This window comes from Anomaloglossus baeobatrachus, chromosome 3, assembly GCF_048569485.1.
Source record: "Anomaloglossus baeobatrachus isolate aAnoBae1 chromosome 3, aAnoBae1.hap1, whole genome shotgun sequence".
NCBI lineage: Eukaryota > Metazoa > Chordata > Amphibia > Anura > Aromobatidae > Anomaloglossus > Anomaloglossus baeobatrachus.
This window is the reverse complement of record NC_134355.1, coordinates 188,489,332-188,510,068: the sequence shown is the minus strand read 5'-3', so window position 1 is coordinate 188,510,068 and position 20,737 is coordinate 188,489,332. Positions and strand designations below refer to the sequence as shown.

Sequence of the window (20,737 nt, the reverse complement as noted above, 5' to 3'; positions counted from 1 at the left end):
CATCGAATACATTTGGAAAGTTGGCCATTGATCGTCAAATACAGACGGAGCTGCCAGCAGTTGTGTCAGGGCCAGGTGGACGGGCAGACCCAGGAGGTGGATCCACTGGGCCGAACTCCTAGATGGTGGTAAGGGGTCCGGTAGCTGGAGCACTATAGACAGCAGAACAGTCCGTGCACACGAGGATAACGGAGAAGTCCCTGGGACCACGGAGTCACTGGTGGTAGTCCGGGTGACGCAGCTCAGCTTCGGAAGCCGAGATGATGTCAGGCGGGGTCCGGAACCTTTGGAGCGAGATGACGGGTCACCGCAGGGATCCGAGATGGTACGGACTGTCAGGATGGCAGATGGACAGCGTTCGGGGTTCGGGATTCGGTCAGGACCGGATGGCGAGGCAGGCACGGCTCTACAAGAGAGATAGGTGAGTATATCACAAAAACACCAGGAGACCTGACTCCTAGCTTAAGAAACACGAAGATCAGGCCCCGCCCCCTTGGACAATAAACCCCTTTATACCCTGTACCTGTTTTGCATCATTTCCTGTTAATGGACGCTGGCCCTTTAAGAAAGGGTCAGTGACCGCGCGCGCGCCCTAATGCACATGCGCGCGGCCCGGGTGCCAGAAGCCAGGGAAGGAAGCTGAGAGGAGGACGCAGGGGAGCCGGCCAGGACCTGGGAAGCCGTCGGGCGCCGGGAGCGGAGACCAGGGGGCCTGGGAAGGACGGGCACCGGAGGCTGGAGAGCGGGGAGCGTGGCAGGTGAGCCGGGGAGCGGAGCTGAGGACCCGGGGAGCGGAGCAGAGGACCCGGGGAGGGGAGCCGAGGACCCGGGGAGCGTGACAGTACCCCCCCCCACGCCCCCCTCCCCGCAACCGGGACATGAAGGCACGGATCAGAGGAGTGCCCACGTTCTCCCTGGGCTCCCAGGACCTATCCTCAGGACCATACCCCTCCCAGTCCACCAGGAAGAACTGTCGACCCCGTACGGTCTTCATGGCCACGATATCCCTTACCGCATAGATGTCGTCATCGGCAATAGGTGGAGGAGCCGGACTGGCAGCAGCGGAGAAGGGACCAAGGACAACCGGTTTGAGCAGGGAGACGTGGAATGAGTTGGGTATCCTCATCGTGGCCGGGAGCTGTAGCTTGTAGGAGACCTCATTGATCTTGTTGAGGACTTTAAACGGCCCGATGTAGCGAGGACCCAGCTTGTATGATGGTATCTTCAATCGGACGTACTTGGAAGCAAGCCAGACGAGATCTCCAGGAGAGAAACACGGAGGGTCCAGACGTCTCTTGTCTGCGTGTCGTTTCATCCGTAGGGAAGCACGCCCAAGGGACACCTTGACAGAGTCCCAAATGGTTGCAAAGTCACGGGCTACAGTATCAGCAGCAGGGACATCCGAAGAAGGGGATACAGGCAATGGGACGGAGGGCTGGAGTCCGTAAACGACATGGAAGGGAGAGCTGGAGGACGACTCACTGATGTGGTGGTTATGGGAGAATTCGGCCCAAGGAAGAAGCGTGGACCAGTCGTCGTGATGGGCGTTGACATAGTGACGTAAAAGAGAGGTCAAGATTTGATTGACCCTCTCCACTTGGCCATTAGACTGAGGATGGTATGCAGATGAAAAGTCCAGAGTCACTCCCAGATGTTTGCAGAGAGCCCTCCAGAAGCGGGAGGTGAACTGAGTTCCTCTGTCGGATACGATGTGTAATGGAAAGCCATGCAAGCGGAAGATGTGATGTATATAGGCATCCGCGAGTTCTTGAGCAGAGGGCAGTCCAGCCATAGGGACGAAATGAGCCATTTTAGAGAACCGATCCACCACGACCCATATGACTGTGTGCCCGGAGGACAATGGCAAGTCCGTAATAAAGTCCAATGCTATGTGTTGCCACGGAACTGAGGGTATCGGCAGAGGCAGAAGACGGCCATATGGCAGGTGTTTGGGCGTCTTGTTCCTGGCACAAGAGGAGCAGGCAGAGACAAAAGCAGCGACGTCCGTGCGAAGGGATGGCCACCAGTAGTGACGTACAATCGCACTCCAAGTTCTCTTCTGACCAGCATGACCGGCTGTTTTCGAGGCATGACCCCAGTGTAACACTTGTTGCCTGTCTGTCTCAGAGACATAGGTCTTCCCGGGCGGTATCTGGGCCAGGGTGACAGGGGCCACCGGAATGATTTTGCTAGGACAGATGATGGGTTGGGTAGTCTCTTCCTCCTGCTCCATGGGCATGAAAGACCTGGACAAGGCATCAGCGCGTACATTCTTGTCCGCGGGTCGGAAATGGAGCTGGAAATCAAACCTGGCAAAGAATAAGGACCACCTGGCTTGCCGTGGGTTCAGTCGCTGAGCGGACCGTAGGTATTCCAGGTTCTTGTGGTCCGTGTAAATAATCACGGGGTATACTGCTCCTTCCAGAAGGTAGCGCCATTCCTCCAGAGCCAGTTTGACTGCCAAGAGCTCTCGGTCACCGATGGTGTAGTTGCGTTCAGGCGCTGAGAAGCTCTTGGAGAAGAATCCGCAAGTCACCATCTTCCGGGAGGAGGACTTCTGCATGAGCACTGCTCCGGCTCCTGAGGAGGAGGCATCCACCTCCAAGGTGAACTGGCGGTTTAACTCCGGACGGTGGAGTACAGGAGAGGAGGCAAATGCCCGCTTCAGAGAGCCAAACGCGGCGTCGGCCGCAGGGGACCAGTCCTTGGGATTAGCCTCTTTCCTGGTCAAAGCGGAGAGAGGAGCAATCAGAGCAGAGAAGTGAGGGATGAACTGGCGGTAGTAGTTGGCGAATCCCAGGAAGCGTTGGATTGCCTTCAGTCCAGAAGGAGGAGGCCAGTTGAGAATGGAGGAGACCTTCTTTGGATCCATCTGCAGTCCAGTATCAGAGATGATGTACCCCAGGAAGGGGAGAGAAGACTGCTCAAAGACACACTTCTCGTACTTGGCGTACAGGCGATTCTCTCTCAGTCTTTGTAGAACCAGCTGTACGTTCTCTCTGTGGGTCTGGAGGTCCGGTGAGAAGACAAGGATGTCATCCAGATACACTACTACAGACGTAAAGAAGGTCCCGGAAAACGTCGTTCACCAGTTCTTGAAAGACGGCTGGGGCGTTACACAGGCCGAAGGGCATCACGCAGTATTCATAGTGCCCATCGCGCATTGAACGCGGTCTTCCATTCGTCCCCAGAGCGGATGCGTACCAGATTGTAAGCACCCCGAAGATCCAGCTTGGTGAACACACGAGCTCCTCTAAGCCGGTCAAACAATTCGGGGATGAGCGGCAGAGGGTACTTGTTTTTTACGGTGATTTGATTCAAACCCCGGTAGTCTATGCATGGGCGTAAGTCGCCCTCTTTCTTCTTGACGAAGAAGAAACCTGCTCCAGCAGGAGAGGAGGATCTCCGAATGAATCCCCTTGCCAGGCTCTCTGTGATGTAAGTAGACATGGCCCTTGTTTCGGCTGGAGACAATGGATATATCCGTCCTCGAGGTGGTGTTGTTCCAGGGAGCAGGTCGATGGCACAATCGTAAGGACGATGTGGCGGAAGTACCTCGGATTCCTTTTTATCAAAGACGTCTGCAAAGGACCAATAGGCCGAGGGCAGCCCCGGTAGGTTCTCTGGAACCGGAGGTCGTCGGATGGGTTGTATAGTCTTCAGGCACTTCTCATGGCATGAAGAGCCCCATCGGGTGATTTCGCCAGTGCCCCAGCTGACTGACGGTTCGTGTGTCCGTAACCAGGGAAGTCCCAGCAGGATTTGATGGGACATGTGTGGGAGGACATAGAGAGCGATGTTCTCGGTGTGCAGGGCACCGATACGCAGTTCCACCGGCTTGGTGATCCAGGAGATGGTGTCAGAGAGGGGTCTCCCATCCACAGAGGCAATCACGAGGGGCTTGTCGAGTGGAGTAACAGGCACCTGGTACTTGTCCACCGTGGCCTGCTGGATGAAATTGCCTGCTGCCCCGGAATCGAGGTATGCCTCAGCCGTGAACCGCGTCTCTCCCGTTGTCACTTGCACAGTCCACGTAACCGGGTCTGAAAGAGTCCCAGCACCTAGGGTGGCCTCTCCTACCAACCCTAGGCTTTGGAGTTTCCCGGCCTCTCTGGACAGGAGCGTAGCAGGTGTGTGTCCTCTCCGCAGTAAAAGCAGAGGCCCTTGGCGAGCCGCTCAGCTCGACGTTGTTCAGACTGCCGCACTCTGTCGATCTGCATGGGCTCGTGAATGGGAACCCCAGCTGTCGATGACTGAAGTACGGCGGGCTTCTGCGGAGGAGAGGAATGCCGTACCGGACGTCTCTCACGGGACACTTCCTTGGATCGCTCCTGAAAACGAATGTCCACTCGAGTCGCTAGGGCGATCAGGGCATCCAGGGTGGTCGGTACGTCACGACCCGCCAGCTCGTCTTTAATTCGCCCCGAGAGTCCTTCCCAGAAGGCGGCGGTTAGGGCCTCGTTGTTCCACCCGAGTTCCGAAGCCAAGGTGCGAAACCGGATGGCGTATTGGCCCACCGTCAGAGTCCCCTGACGTAACCGGAGAAGAGACGAAGCGGACGCGGAGGCGCGTCCGGGCTCATCAAAGGTGCCACGGAATGCCTGCAGGAACTCCTGGATGTTCGTGGTCACAGGATCCCCCTTCTCCCACAAGGGGTTCATCCACGCCAGTGCCTCACCCTCTAGATGGGACATGATGAAGGCGACCTTGGCTTGGTCGGAGGCAAACAAATGCGGCAGCTGCGTGAAATGAAGGGAGCATTGGTTTAAGAATCCCCTGCAGGTCTTGGGGTCTCCGGCGTACCGGGGTGGTGAGGCCAAACGAAGTCTGGAAGTATCTGAAGAAGTCGCCACGGGAGCTGGAGCCGTGGAGTGACTAGTGGAAGCCCGGGATGCTGAAGACGTGACTGCCGCTTGTAGCGTGTTCAGGCGGGCGTCCACAGAAGACATGAATTGCAGCATGCGGGTCTGAGTCTCACGCTGGCGTTGGAGTTCCTCCTGTACGGCTGCTAGTGCTGCAGCGGAATCCATGGCCTGATCTTACTGTCAGGGCCAGGTGGACGGGCAGACCCAGGAGGTGGATCCACTGGGCCGAACTCCTAGATGGTGGTAAGGGGTCCGGTAGCTGGAGCACTATAGACAGCAGAACAGTCCGTGCACACGAGGATAACGGAGAAGTCCCTGGGACCACGGAGTCACTGGTGGTAGTCCGGGTGACGCAGCTCAGGTTCGGAAGCCGAGATGATGTCAGGCGGGGTCCGGAACCTTTGGAGCGAGATGACGGGTCACCGCAGGGATCCGAGATGGTACGGACTGTCAGGATGGCAGATGGACAGCGTTCGGGGTTCGGGATTCGGTCAGGACCGGATGGCGAGGCAGGCACGGCTCTACAAGAGAGATAGGTGAGTATATCACAAAAACACCAGGAGACCTGACTCCTAGCTTAAGAAACACGAAGATCAGGCCCCGCCCCCTTGGACAATAAACCCCTTTATACCCTGTACCTGTTTTGCATCATTTCCTGTTAATGGACGCTGGCCCTTTAAGAAAGGGTCAGTGACCGCGCGCGCGCCCTAATGCACATGCGCGCGGCCTGGGTGCCAGAAGCCAGGGAAGGAAGCTGAGAGGAGGACGCAGGGGAGCCGGCCAGGACCTGGGAAGCCGTCGGGCGCCGGGAGCGGAGACCAGGGGGCCTGGGAAGGACGGGCACCGGAGGCTGGAGAGCGGGGAGCGTGGCAGGTGAGCCGGGGAGCGGAGCTGAGGACCCGGGGAGCGGAGCAGAGGACCCGGGGAGGGGAGCCGAGGACCCGGGGAGCGTGACAAGTTGATCTTGATGATTTCCGTGCCCAAATGCTTTTTGTGTGGCAGAACATTCTTTAGCCAACCATTAATAACCATTAATGGCATGCCAAGGTGTGTGTGTGTGTATTTCTGAGCATGGTGTTCATATTCCATGCTGAATAAAGCAAGATATTTTAAAAATGTTTTCATTCTCATCATTTGCATGCCATTAACAAGTCTATTGATTCTGTCATTTCCATTATTCAATGACTTTTCCCTCTTGGTGTTGCAATTTCAATGTAGAGGAGTGTATACATATTATGTATATGTAGATCTTCAGCAGTGATGTGTATTTTAATTATATATAAACTGAAATAGTTGAATAAAGCCAATATTATGTTAAAGGTAACCTATCAGGTCCATTATGCATCCAGAACCACGAGTGGTTCTAGGTTCTTAACCGTCCCTCCATATAGTAGCATACATAAAGGGAGCTTTAGAAAAAGTATTTCTAAAGATCCTTTATGATATGCAAATGAGCGCAGGGACTAGTCCCAAGGGCATTAGTTCCTGTGCTCATTAAGCCCTCTTAGCACGTTAGCAGGCCCACAGGGGCGTGCTTACATGCTATTCAATGCCCATTGACCAGCGTCATCAACGATGATGTGTGTACCTGTGTCCGTTGTCAGTGCATCAGACGCTGGGTAGTGAGCATGATCAGAAGTCACCGCACTTCCGCTCATGCGCACTATAAAGCCGGGTGTACACATCCTGGCTTCAGAGAGGTCTATTGCGCATTACCGGAAGTGAGGTGAGTTCTGATCATGCGCACTGCCCAGCGTCTGATACACTAACAACGGACACAGGTACGCATGTCATCGCTGATGATGCTGGGCAACGGCCATTGAATAGCATATTAGCACGTACCTCTCTTTATCTATGATACTAGATACAGGGACGGTTAGGCAGGGATTAGCAATGTGCACCCAGAGCTGCTCGTGGTCCTGGCTGCATATTGCACCTGACAGGTTCCCTTTAATGATATATTACCTATGTGCTAATTTTTACATCTGGCTATATAGAAAGTGATGAGCATAGCTGGGGAGGTTCATGTTCTCATTACATCATTATAGTGTATAGTATAATTGGCACATAATACACTATATTTAATCTTGCTGTACAGCATACCAGAACACCACTATTGGCAGTCTGGGTAAGTATATTTGTAAATAAATAAAAATACAAAGTATTTGGATTATCAAGCGATGAAATCACTGCTGTATTGTGGGATTGGGCATGGTGACTATCCTGCCATGGCTTCCATGCGATCTGTGCCGGGAGGAGGGGCTGTTTCTGTGCGATGGAGAGTAAAGTGATGTCATTCTGGAAGTGAGCAAAGCACTGGATGGCGCAGACCAATGGGGAGCGCACAGTGAGGCTGGGATGGATGAGCGGAGTAGTAATACTACACTGCTGGACGGGATTCTCATTGGACAGGTGAATAAAGAAACCATTTTAGATGACGAAACGCGGACTTTCATTTTATGAGCTCCTTGAAATCGCTCGTCGTCTGACAGAACATCAATCTACGTAAAGCAGACTGCCAGAAATGGAGGATCTGGCAGCAATGTGCTGAGCTAGAGGAGATTACACTGCATACAACATACAGTGCCATATGCTCTGTGCAGGGCGCCCAGCCACAGTGCCAGCTTGTATGGCTGCTATCTTATTACTGAAGGTGGGGGTGAGGCAGGGAGATGCCCACAGGGATGGGTCCATGGTGTGCACAGCATTGCTGCGGATCTGTACAGGCCACATTGGTACAGCTGCAGAAATATTGATCCTGTTGATTTCACCTTATATTTTCCCTAATGGCCATTACATTGTTAGTAACATATCCCCACCTGGCACTGTGCTGCCCATGTAATCCGTGCTTCCTGTGTAATATTGTAGCAAGCCTCGCACTTATTTGCCAGCAGCGATCCATTCTTGCTCCCCCCTCCTCCTCTTTATTTTCCTTCCCCTGGTAAGATCCCTCCTTCTTTCTCTCCTCCTTTCCTCATCTGTCCTGCTCATCATTGAGCGGTAGGATGGTTTGGTGAGGTTCCCTGGCAGATCGGGCAGATCGGGCAGATCGGGGCTGCAGAGTGGGCAGCCGCGGGCGCTGTCCCTGAAGTGTGGTGCTGAAGCCGCCTCCATTCTGTCTGCTGCCGCCGAGGAGAAGCACAAGGGAGTCAGGAGCCAGCCTCATCCACCTGACGGGCACTCTGCATTCTTCCCCCATCATGTCTTCTCCTCAGCACTAATCCCATTGCTCAGCGGATGGAGCCGCGTCTGCTGCAGCCTCCGTCCATTGTGCTGCCTCCATCCCTGCAGTGATCTGCTCATTCCTAGCCCCTCATTTACCTGCTCCTACAAGGACTGTGCTCAGCCCCCCATGACACATCAGTGAATGAGAGAGAAGACAATTAGACCCGAGCAATGGAGGAAGAGCTGAAGTGCCCAGTGTGCGGGTCCTTCTTTCGGGAGCCGCTGATCCTGCCCTGCTCACACAACATCTGCCTGCCCTGCGCCCGCACCATCGTAGTGCAGACCCCGGAAAGCGAGCACCTACCTCATGCGGCTCGCCCTATGCTGCTGATGGGGGCGGATTATGACTACCCGGACCACCTGGATAAGATGAGCCTGCACAGTGAGACAGACAGCGGGTATGGCTCCTACACGCCCAGCCTTAAGTCCCCTAATGGGGTGAGAGTATTACCTCCGGCTCCAGCCCCATCATTAGCGGCCTCCTCAGGGGCATCATCCCGGGGGCTGCATGGCAGCATCTGTAGCTATTCCTCCATCACCTGCCCACAGTGCCATCGCAGTGCCTCCCTGGATGAGAGGGGGCTGAGGGGCTTCCAACGCAACCGCCTGCTGGAGACCATAGTGCAGAGGTACCAGCAGGAGCGTGGTGCAGGGCATGACACACAAGACAGTGGTGCAGAGGCTTCTGGAGGCTATGCTAGCAATGCCAGGTGCCAGCTGTGTGATACCAACCCATCAGAGGCCGCAGTGATGTGTGAGCAGTGCGATGTTCTCTATTGCTCTTCTTGTCAGAAAAAATGTCACCCTACTAGAGGACCATTTGCTAAACACAGGCTAGTAGCCCCCTCCCAGCTAGTCCCATCCACCAGCACCAGCCAAAAACCAGCCGCTGCGGCACCAGGGCCACCCAACCTGACCCGCAGGTTCCCCACCTGTGCAGACCATGAACTGGAGAACTACAGCATGTACTGCCTCAACTGCCGGAGCCCCGTGTGCTACCAGTGTCTGCAGGAGGGCAAGCATGCCAAGCACGAGATGAAGCCGCTGGGCATCATGTGGAAGCAGCACAAGGTTAGAAGCCTGATATTATGCAATGATCGGGAACTTTAGTCTTGGTTTACACCTAAATTAACCATTTATGATCATTTTAGAGCAAATTAAGTTTTTGAATGTAAGAGTCACTTTTTTATAATATAATGTAACATAGTCTGAAAAGTTCTTCAGATTTTTCTGTACATAAACCTGGTGAAGTCATTTTAGCATATTTATAGATTGTGCTTTACATAAGTTTTTTTATTTTATACAGACTGTTAAAGAAGGAGTTCATGAGAAATCGGTGGCAGTTGAGTTTTATGTATGCTGCTCATCTATATTGTCCTATACACATTCTGGTAAAATGGCTATGCCTTTAAGAAAACAGCATGAAATCCATGGAGTAATGCAGGATACTGTGATAGTGCTCTGTCAGATCTATCTGGAATAGTTGCTAGAGAGGAGCTGATCAATTTGCAGAGGATCGAGTTCACAGAAAAACTTTCCCAGCACCATTTACCATATTGCTGAAGCACCAGAGAGCAGACAAACGTCATTTTGTATCGCCGTGCGGGCATCCCCATCATGCCTGGCAGGTATGACATCTAGGACATTATCATACCTTGTACAGAGGTGGTCAGTAAATAGGCCACCACAGATCAGCGGGCCCCTGCGGAGCACAGTTTGTAGGGCAGTCAATTTCCATCTCCAGAATCACTAGGTAAATCTCTCTCTTCTGTAGAGTATAAGCTCTTATGGCAACAAGGTCCTCTATCTCCTGTATTGTGCAAGCTCTTATGGTCACTAGGATCTTCTGTCTCCTGTATTGTGTAAGCTCTTATGGTCACTGGGATCTTCTATCTCCTGTATTGTGTAAGCTCTTATGATCAGCGGGATATTCTGTCTCCTGTATTGTGTAAGCTCTTACGGTCAGCGGGATATTCTGTCTCCTGTATTGTGTAAGCTCTTATGGTCACTGGGATATTCTGTCTCCTGTATTGTGTAAGCTCTTATGGTCACTGGGATATTCTGTCTCCTGTATTGTGTAAGCTCTTATGATCAGCAGGATCTTCTATATCCTGTATAGTGTTATCTCTTAAGCAGGCTTTACACGCTACGACATTGCTACAGCGATCTCGTTGGGGTCACGGATTTTGTGGCGCACATCCGCCCGCTGTAGCAATCTCGTTGTGTGTGACTCCTAGGAGCAATTTTGGATCATTGCAAAATCGTCCAAAATCGCTCCTTGTTGACATGGGGGTCCATTCTCAAATATCGCTGCTGTTGTGTGGGCGAAGTTGATCCTCGTCCCTGCGGCAGCACACATCGCTACATGTGACGCCGCAGGAACGAGGAACCTCTCCTTACCTGCCACACGCCAGCAATGAGGAAGGAAGGAGGTGGGCGGGATGTTCGTCCCGCTCATCTCCGCCCCTCCGCTTTGATTGGCTGGCCACTTAGTGACGTCGCGGTGACGTCGCTGTGATGCCAAACATCCCCCCCTTGAGGGAGGGATTGTTCGGCAGTCACAGCGACGACGCCGACAGGCAGGTGTGCGTGTGACGCTGCCGTAGCGATAATGTTCGCTGCGGCAGCAATCACCAAATATCGGCATAACGATAGGGGCCGGTGCTATCACGCTTGCCATCGCTAGCATCGGCTAGCGATGTCGCAGCGTGTAAAGCCCGCTTTATGGTGAGTGGGATCATCTATCTCCTGTAGAGTGTAAGCTCTTTTGGTCAGTGGGATCTTCGATCTCTTATAGAGTAGCAAGACAAAACAATCACTGATCTCGGGGAGACCAGCCAGAGAAAACACTGCCAGCAGCCAGCAAAGGCACTCACCACAGTGAAATCCTAGGTGCATTGCCCCCTGGGAAGTATGCAAATCAAAAAAGGTCTGTGGAGCCTCTGTTAAGAGTCTCGGCATGGAAAATAGCCAGATATCCCTCCGGGAAGGACCTAGCCAAGAAGTGGCTCTTTTTAGGAGACCACCATAACCACCATATTAAGTGGCCCTTTTATTCAATATCCAACTCTTGACAAGTTTAAAGATATAACAAGGGAAATACCATGGCCAGGTATAGTAACTGTCTCTCTCCCAGTCTCTGTCTATCTCTCTGTCTATGTCTATCTCTCTGTCTGTCTCTGTATCAGTCTCTCTGTCTCTATCTCTGTGTCTCTGTGTCTCTCTCTCTGTGTCTGTCTGACTCTTTCCCCGTCTGTCTCTTTCCTCGTCTGTCTCTTTCCCCGTCTGTCTCTTTCCCCGTCTGTCTCTTTCCTCGTCTGTCTTTGTCTGTCTGTCTCTTTCCCTGTGTGTCTTTCTGTCTGTCTATTTCTGTCTGTCTGTCTGGCTTTTTTTCCTATCTGTCTCTGTCTGTCTCTGTTTGTCTCTGTGTCTTTCCCTGTGTGTCTCTTTCTCTGTCTGTGCCTGTCTGTCTGTCTCTGTCTGTCTGTCTCTCAGTCTGTGTGTCTGTGTCTGTCTCTCCACTGACATCATATTACCTCACACATAAGCTTCTTATACTTTGAATGTCCTTTGTTCCTATAGCAACCAATCATAGCTCTTATTAATAGACTGTAGCTCGCAGCTCCATTCAGTTTAATGGAGGCAGGTTTTTTTGGAGAGTAACTAACTGTAAAGCGCTGGGTTAAATTTTCTTGTCAAAAGATGACGTTCCCTGAGTCACATGAGGCGTCTGTGCAAACTTTTGTGATTGTAAATGCGACGGTGTGGATTGCTTTAGCAGACATACACACATACATACGGTACATACATATATACACACACACACATACATACATACATACATACACTCAGCTTTATATATTAGATGAAGGACTATAGGGGTGCATTATATTATATGGAGGAAAATAGGGTGCATTATAATATATGGAGTACTATAAGGGTGCGCTATAATATATGGAGGACTATGGGGGTGCATTACACTATATAATAGATACTGTATCAAACATGTAAAGGTTTTCTTTTAGTTAATTGGTGAAAAAAAATTCAGAAGTTTGTAAAAAAAAAAAAATACTTTTGGCGCCGCCATTTTCCGAGACCCGTAGCGTTTTCATTTTTCGGGATCTGAAGCTATATGAGAGCTCATTTTTTGCGTCCAGCGCTGGCGTTCCTCCTGATACTATTTTTGGGTAGATGTGATGTTTTGATCGCCTCTTATTGCATTTTATTATAATATAGCAGAGGGCAAAAAAACTCATAATTTTGACATTTGGATTTTTTTTCTGTTATGCTGATCACCAATCGTATTAATTTGTTTTAGATTTTGATAGATCGCACATTTCTGAGTGCAGCAATACCAAATATGTGTATTCTTTGTTTTGTTTTAGTGTTAATGGAGCAAAAGTTGGGCGATCTAAACTTTTATGTTTTTTGTTTTTTTTTTTCTCAGATTTTTTAAAATCCTTTTTTACTCACTTGTCCGATTACTTGTGCTGTACAGAGCAGCATAAGCATGAGCCCCGCTGTGTACAGCAGAAATCACAATCTCCTATGAATGTTGCTTGCAGCCGACGTTCAAAAGAAGTTTCTTCACAACAGACACAGGGGTCATCAGCTGATCCCCAGCTGTCATTGCAACTCATCGGCGCCCCGCGATCACCTCATGGGACTGCTGATGGGTGCAGGGAATGACGTGTTCCCTGCTGGAGCATATTAAATCCCTCAGTCAGAGACTGACTGCGGTATTTAACTAGTTAATAGCCGCAGGAGGATATCCAATCTGGCCACAGCTGTTAAGGTGGCTTTACACACTGCAACATCGCAAACGACATCGCTGTAACGTCACCGGTTTTGTGACGTTACAGCGACCTCCCCAGCGACATTGCAGTGTGTGAAACACATCAGCGACCTGGCCCCTGCTGTGAAGTTGGGATCGCTAAAAATCGTTCAGGACCATTCTTTGGTCCTTTGTTTCCCGCTGTGCAGCATGATCGCTAGAAAGTCTCAGTGTGTAAAGGGGACTTTACAGCGACTCCGCGGCTCTGTCTGTGTAGCGTCCTGATTAGCGGTCACCTGTGAAGGATTCACCGGTGACCGCTAATCCCCGGAGTGACTGAAGTGTCCCCCCCTCTCTCATACTCACCGATCCCCAATCACCGGCGCTGCACGGCATTCACACTGCTCCAGCGGCTTTTCCTTTTTTGAAAAAGCCGGACGCTCATTAAACAATCTCGTATTCCCTGCTTTTCCCCGCCCACCGGCAAATATGATTGGTTGCAGTGAGACACGCCCACACGCTGAGTGACAGCTGTGTCACTGCACCCAATCACAGCAGCCGGTGGGCGTGTCATTATATGCGACAGTTCTGGGACTGTACCTGGCTCTTCCCGATTTGCCCTGGTGCGTTGGAAAATCGGGGTAATAAGGAGTTATTGGCAGCCCATAGCTGCCAATAAGTCCTAGATTAATCATGTCAGGCGTCTCCCCGAGATTCCTTCCATGATTAATCTGTAAATTACAGTTAAAAAACACACACACCCGAAAAAATCCTTTATTAGAAATAAAAAACACAAACACATTCCCTCATTACCAATTTATTACCCACAACAAACCCCTCCATGTCCGGCGTAATCCACAGTCCTCCAGCGTCGCATCCAGCTCTGCTGCATGGAGGTGACCGGAGCAGCAGAAGACACAGCCGCTCCTGTCACCTCCACGCAGCTAATGAAGAGAGCCGTGTGATCGGCTGAGCTGTCACTGAGGTTACCTGGATCCAGCGGTGGATGCAGCGGTGGCCGCGGGTAACCTCAGTGACAGTCCAGCTGATCGCGCTACTCACCGCAACTCCTGTCACCTCCATGCAGCTAATGAAGGGAATAGCGCGATCAGCTGAGCTGTCACTGAGGTTACCCGCGGCCACCGCTGGATCCAGGTAACCTCAGTGACAGCTCAGCCGATCACACGGCTCTCTTCATTAGCTGCGTGGAGGTGACAGGAGCGGCTGTGTCTTCTGCTGCTCCTGTCACCTGCATGCAGCAGAGCTGGATGCGACGCTGGAGGACCATGGATTACGCCGGACATGGAGGGCTTTGTTGTGGTTAATAAATTGGTAATGAGGGAATGTATTTGTGTTTTTTATTTCTAATAAAGGATTTTTCGGGTGTGTGTGTTTTTTAACTGTAATTTACAGATTAATCATGGAAGGTATCTCGGGGAGACGCCTGACATGATTAATCTAGGACTTATTGGCAGCTATGGGCTGCCAATAACTCCTTATTACCCCGATTTGCCAACGCACCAGGGAAAATCGGGAAGAGCCGGGTACAGTCCCAGAACTGTCGCATCTAATGTATGCGGCAATTCTGGGTGGCTGCTGACTGATATTGTTAGGCTGGGGGGCTCCCCATAACGTGGGGCTCCCCATGCTGAGAATACCAGCCTGCAGCCGTATGGCATTATCTGGCTGGTATTAAAATAGGGGGGGACCGCACGCCGGATATTTTAATTATTTATTTATTTACACGGCACACAGAGCCGCGCGGCATTAAATGAAGTCGGGTGAAGTTCACCTGCTTTTTTGACACGTCCCCAACGACCAGCTAGTCGCTCTGCAGGTCCGGATCGCTGTTAGGTCGTTGGCCAGGTCTGCCTGTTTGACAGCTCACCAGAGACTTTGTAGCGATCCCGGCTAGGTTGAGATCGCAGGTTGGATCGCTAGAAAGTCTCAGTGTGTAAACCCAGCTTTAGAGACACATGAGGGCTGATCAGATAATCCGATGTGTCGCCCAGGGAAGGGGGTACTCGGTCCTGGGCGGTTGCAAATAGGAATGTCACTCTGGTGGCCGTTGCCCGGTTCTATGCCCTAGGGCTTCTCTTGTAAAAAGGGGAATTATTTTAATATTTTAAGCAGGGGTGATAGTTAATGTTCGTGACGCCACCTGCGTTTTATGGTTAGGGGTAGAGAACAGCCGCTGCTGAATGTGGGTACTCCCAGGGCTGGTGGTAGTTGCAGCAATGATTTTTGGCCCTCCGCAGGTAGGGCCATGCCTGGGAGTTGTGAAGGGCAATAACGGAGACCACACAAGTTTGGAACCAACAGTCTCTACTTACTCCAACCTGTGGATGACTGGTTCAGGTCCCATGGAGTATCAGTGCCAATGTAGTGACCCAGGTTGCTCTGTCCCCGGAACTCTCTGTTGATTGGTCCCCGTAGCACAGAGCGTTTGGGGTCCGACTGTCCCTTTCGGGGTATCAGTCTCCTTCTCTGTACAGTGGGCAGTGCGGACCCTGTGGGGAGGTAAGTGGTTCGGTGAAGTCCATGAAGGTGTCCACACCGTGCAGGTGATTATCAAGCCGTGTAGAACTGGCGCCTGATATATGGCACTGTGCCCCGTGCATGCTCCGGTCCCAGCAGTACTTGTCCGTATCCGCCCTGGCGACCTCTCTCCTGTACCACCAGGTCACTGTTGCACAGACCCAGCTCGAGCACGTCCACACACCTCTCTATGTGCCACAGTTCTCTCTGTCTGACCGTTTGTGTGTTCCCTCCCACCAGGCTGGCCAATCCCAGGACTTGTTCCTAACTCTAGGTGACCATCCCCTTATTTGATTAACCCTTTAGCTCCGGTGTGGAGAACTAGGATTTTGGTTGTGCTTTGGTGGTATCGGCACTGGTACTCCAGTTCCCAGGGGATAGGTCCTGCATCCCCAAGAGGATGTAGTTCCTTGTAGTGCCCTGAGTGGCTCAGGGGCGCTTGTTATGATCCGATGTACAATGACTACCATGAACACAATTCACCAGAGTCGTAGGTAATAAAGTACCGACCGCAAGCCCTGGACTTAACACCACACTAGAAGTAGCCGGGCAGCATGCCTAACAACCTAGATGCTTCAAACCCAGCCGGAGGACTACATAATCTACCTCAGAGCAGATTTCCCCAAAGAGAATAGGCAGCCACCCACATGTACAGACTGTGAGCAAAGATGAAAAGACATACACAGTAAGAGCAAGATGGAGCAAAGAGAGGCCACTCTATACTAAATATGAAAAACAGGATAGAGAACTCTTGCGGTCGGCATGAAAAACCATATCAAAACTTCCTACACGGAATGTGCAAAAAGGAAGAGTAATCTAATACTCGCACGTTCACAATCCATACAAGACTCTGGTGAAAGTGCAGGAAAAAACTAGCAATTACCCTGCCGACTAACCCTTGCTAAGATAAAAAGCATAGACTGACTAGGAAGATAAATCTTCACAAACAAAACAGGATACAATACAAAAGCCTTCAGAGATCATTCACAGAAACAATAAGCAAATAACACACAAAAAGTATGAAGCAAAACCAAGAACTTATCTTAGCTTGACAGCGGGCAGCCAAGAGGACAAGAGACAGGGTCCTATTCACTCTGGAGTTTCAGACAACTGGCAAAGACAAACAGCCAGCACACACAGTCAATACCCCGGTGGGCCCTGAACCAGACATAGAGAGGACCCGCTGGCTTGGTACGTCGCTGGCATAAAAGATCCAGAGCTCCGGCCCCTAACTTCTCGCCCGGAGCCCCAAATCTTCTGTGACCACCGAATTGCACTGTGTTGGCGTCACGTTGCCCTGATATAGTTCAGTCATGTGACAGAGCACAGAGCTCCATGCTCTATCACTGCTCATCTCTTAAGCCGCAGATCTCTACAGGACTGGGTCTTAGCAGATGTTGGTGTCACCACGAGGGCAGCACAGTGACATCATTGCATCGCGATGCTTCTGGAGGACACCATAGAAGAGGAGACGGAAGCTGCGGTGCTGGAAATCAGGATTAGGCGAGTATAATCTTATTTTTATTTATTTTTTAATGTCTATGGGATCTGTGGAAAAACACTCCACACTCTATTTTCCCAAATCATGATGACATTTGAATAGATTAAATAGAAAAAATATAGGACCAGGTGAAAAAATGACCAATTATTTTGACGTTTCAGCCAGTGTGGCCTTGTTCACAGGGTCGCTTTTATATGTGGTCCTTGCATCATATAGTAGTTTGTCCATAATGTATTGCTATTACTTAGGTACTCGCATCAGCCAGCACTCCCATGCCTAGGCTCATGACACACCACAATGTGGAGTCCTTCTGTGTATAGGAGGCTATGTAGAGGCCCCTGCTGTGTGTAGGTGGCTGTGTGGGGGCCTCCTGCTGTGCGTAGTAGGCTGTGTGGGGGCTCCTGCCATGTGTAGGAGGCTGTGTGGGGTCTCATATTGTGCGTAGGAGGATGTGGGGGGCCTCCTGCTGTATGTGGAGGGCTCTGTGAGGGCCTCCTTCTGTGCGTAGGAGGCTGTGTGGGGGCCTCCTGCCGTGCATAGGAGCTGTGTGGGGGCCTCCTGCCGTGTGTAGGAGGCTGTGAGGGGCCTCCTACTGTGTGTGGAGGGCTGTGTGGGAGCCTTCTGCAGTGCATAGCAGGCTGTTTGGGGGCCTCCTGCCGTGCTGTATACAGTGTCTCCCATCATCATGGTGTGTATGTGATCCTCCACCTCAGTCTGCTCAGGTCAGTTGAGCTCAGAGGCAGCGACACATGCACAGCAACCCCCCATTCTCATTGTGTGTATGTGATGCTGCACCTCAGTTTGCTCAGGTCAGTGGAGCTGAGAGGCAGTGACAAATACACAGTGTCCCCTGTCCTCTTGTTGTGTATGTGGTACTGCACCTCAGTCTGCTCAGGGCATTGCAGCTGAGAGAAAGCGGCACATACACAGTGTCCCCGTCCTCATGTTGTGTATGTGGTCCTGCACTTCAGTATGCTCTGGGCAGAGGAGCTGAGAGGCAGTGACACATACACAGCACCCCCCCCGTCCTTATGTTGTGTATGTGGTTCTGCATCTCAGTCTGCTCAGGGCACTGGAGCTGAGAAGCAGCGACACATACAAAGTGTCCCTGTCCTCATGTTGTGTATGTGGTCCTGCACCTCAGTCTGCTCAGGGCAGAGGAGCTGAGAGGCAGTGACACATACAAAGCGTCCCCATCCTTAAGTTGTGTATGTGGTCCTGCAACTCAGTCTACTCAGGGCAGGCAGATGAAAGGCACTGACACATACACAGCACCCCCCATCCTCATGGTGTGTATGTGGTTTCGCACCTCAGTCTGCTCAGAAAAGAGGAGCTGAGAGGCAGCGTCACATACACAGAACCCCATGTCCTCATGTTGTGTATGTAGTACTGCCCCTCAGTCTGCTCAGGGCAGTGGAGCTGAGATGCAGCTAGACATACACAGCGCCCCCATCCTCTAGGTGTGTATGTGGTTTCGCACCTCAGTCTGCTGAGGGCAGAGGAGCTGAGAGGCAGCGACACATATACAGCACCCCCCGTCCTCATGTTGTGTATGTGGTACTGCACATCAGTCTGCTCAGGTCAGTGGAGCTGAGAGGCAGCACCAAATATAAATCCAGGACACGTTATTTTTTTTATAATTTTGTACAATCCCCTTTAACATCTGTATTTGGGCCTTTGTGGTCTTGAGTATACGGACTACAGGCCACTGGCTACATCATGCAATATTTTATATTCTCATCCTGTAGATTTATATCATATCCACAGGATTTGTATAGTAGATGCTGATCCCACCAATGTGGCCACAACGTGCACCGCTCTTAGTTAAGAGAAGACAGAACTCCCATCCAAGTGTACAGGAATTTATACCATCTCTCCACAAAAAGCATCAGCGCCTCATTCTCCACATACATGTGGGCCCCATTTGTGAGATCCACATGTACCATCCATAATGTAATATCCAGGGACACAACATAAATGGATAATGACTCGCCCACCCCAGGGCTGTGGGACACCTGGTGCCGGGCCGGACTAGTCCGGTGGTAGTCAGTGGTGGCTGGGCCCGGCTCCGTGGCCCTGGTGGGTGTCAGTAAAATATGTGGCTTGAATTAAAGTTTGTGTTCGTGACGCCACCTGTGGTATGCGGCTAATAGGCCGCCGCTGCTGTATAAGGCCTCCGGGGGATGATATGGCAGCAATGGTGGTACTACTCCCCACAGGTGGAGCAATGCCCCGGGGCACACTGTTGGTGCTTGTGAGTGTCTATGCAGATGAAATAACAGAGGCAACTTCAAGGGTACAGTTTCAAGTTCTTTACTCACAATTCTTGTCACAGTCCTGCAGGGACCCTCGGACTGCTGGGACCACTGTCAGGGACCTCCGCCGTTTCTGGGTGATTCTGAGAGTAAAAGCCGGTACCCTTCTCTTAAGTGTCTCTACCTTCAGCTGTCTTCCTTAGCCTTGCCTTGGCAGGTTGAACCTGGCTTGGCCTCCACAACAGCCTCCAGGCTGGGGAGTCACCTGTCGGCTGATTATCCCTTTTCTGGGGGTACTGCTGTGGGCTGTGGCCCGGGGAGTTTACAACATTCCCTGGGCCTCGGTTTTTACTGTTTGGAGATGATTTTGCACTCCTCCGGTTTCTAGGGACCGTCCCCTGTTGCAGCTTGATCCCTCCACCGATGTTCTTGTGGAGCAGGCCACCGCAGCTCTACAACTACCCGTGGTACCTCTAGGACTACCCGTGGCCCTGGGACCCTTTCTGTTCTCTGCGTGGTGTCACCTGGACCCTCTGAGTCCCAGGATCTTCACTAGGAAGCGTCTCTTTCTTTCTTTCAGCTCCTGTCTGACTTGGAGCTCTGTTTCCTTTCTCTTCTCCTCCTTGCCTGCCTCCAGCAGGCCTCCTTCTCCTTCCCCTCCCTCTCTTCGACTGACTCAACTTGACCTTCCTCTCTGTGTCTGCTCTCAGATGGCTCCTCCCACCTCCCCAGTTGCTCTGATCTACCCTATAGGAGCAGGGATGGGTCTTATGACCCCCTCCCAGCATGCAGCATGGGAGGGTTGTCTGCCACTTTCCCTGGTCCCAGTGTGTTCCTAGCAATGGGTGTAGTGTGGATTTACCAGGGGACCGGAGTTCACTCTCTTCCTCTCCCAGAATGGGGCATCACACCGCTGGATGGGGTGCAATGACCTGTGGCGACGGAAGCCTCAGGGGCGCCACAATGAGATCAGAAGACTCCTATAAGGACGAGGTCAGATGTGGTGAAATTAATGTGTATTTGAGGTGCAGATTCTCCAGCACAAATCTGGAGGAGTTTATTATACAATACATTTGAAGAGAGCAATTTTCTGAGGCCTAGGACACACGGCGAGTAATACGAAGTGAGTGGAATGCAATAAAGAAATTGCATTCCACTCGGACCAATGTTACTATATAGGCCCATGAGCGATTGTTTTCGCAGCCCTAATCAGACCGAGAAAATAGTCGCAGCATGCTGGGGGTGCAATGCGATAATGTTTCACTCGCACCCAAACAAGTCTATGAGGTGAGAGAAACATCGCATAGCTCTCGCATTACACCGGTGTAACGCAAGAGCAGTGTGAGTCTCGCATCAGCCGGCAACGGAGGAGATAGGGAGATAAATCCCTCCCCTCTGCAGTACTGGCCCTCCCCGCTGCAGTGCTGGCCCTCCCCTCCGCAGCTGTGGTCTGATCGCACAATCGGACCACAGTTGCATGACAGTCACATGACACTCGGCTCCCACTGTGCTGCGATCATGAGCTGAGTGTCATGCGAGGACTCGCACATAACCCCGTGTAGCCTCAGCCTTAGGATAC

At 51.6% G+C, this 20,737-nt stretch overlaps 1 protein-coding gene across 4 annotated transcripts in view; it reads left to right on the top strand.

The window, feature by feature from the left end:
* The first annotated feature begins 7,581 nt into the window (after positions 1-7,581).
* Positions 7,582-20,737, top strand: part of TRIM67 (tripartite motif containing 67) — a 168,690-nt gene continuing 155,534 nt past the window's right edge. For all 4 annotated transcript variants that reach the window (XM_075339643.1, XM_075339641.1, XM_075339642.1 and 1 more), the window contains exon 1: positions 7,582-9,161. In XM_075339643.1, the coding sequence (XP_075195758.1) occupies positions 8,262-9,161 (900 nt within the window). In that variant the 5' untranslated portion in view covers positions 7,582-8,261. The remainder of the gene's footprint in view (positions 9,162-20,737) is intronic.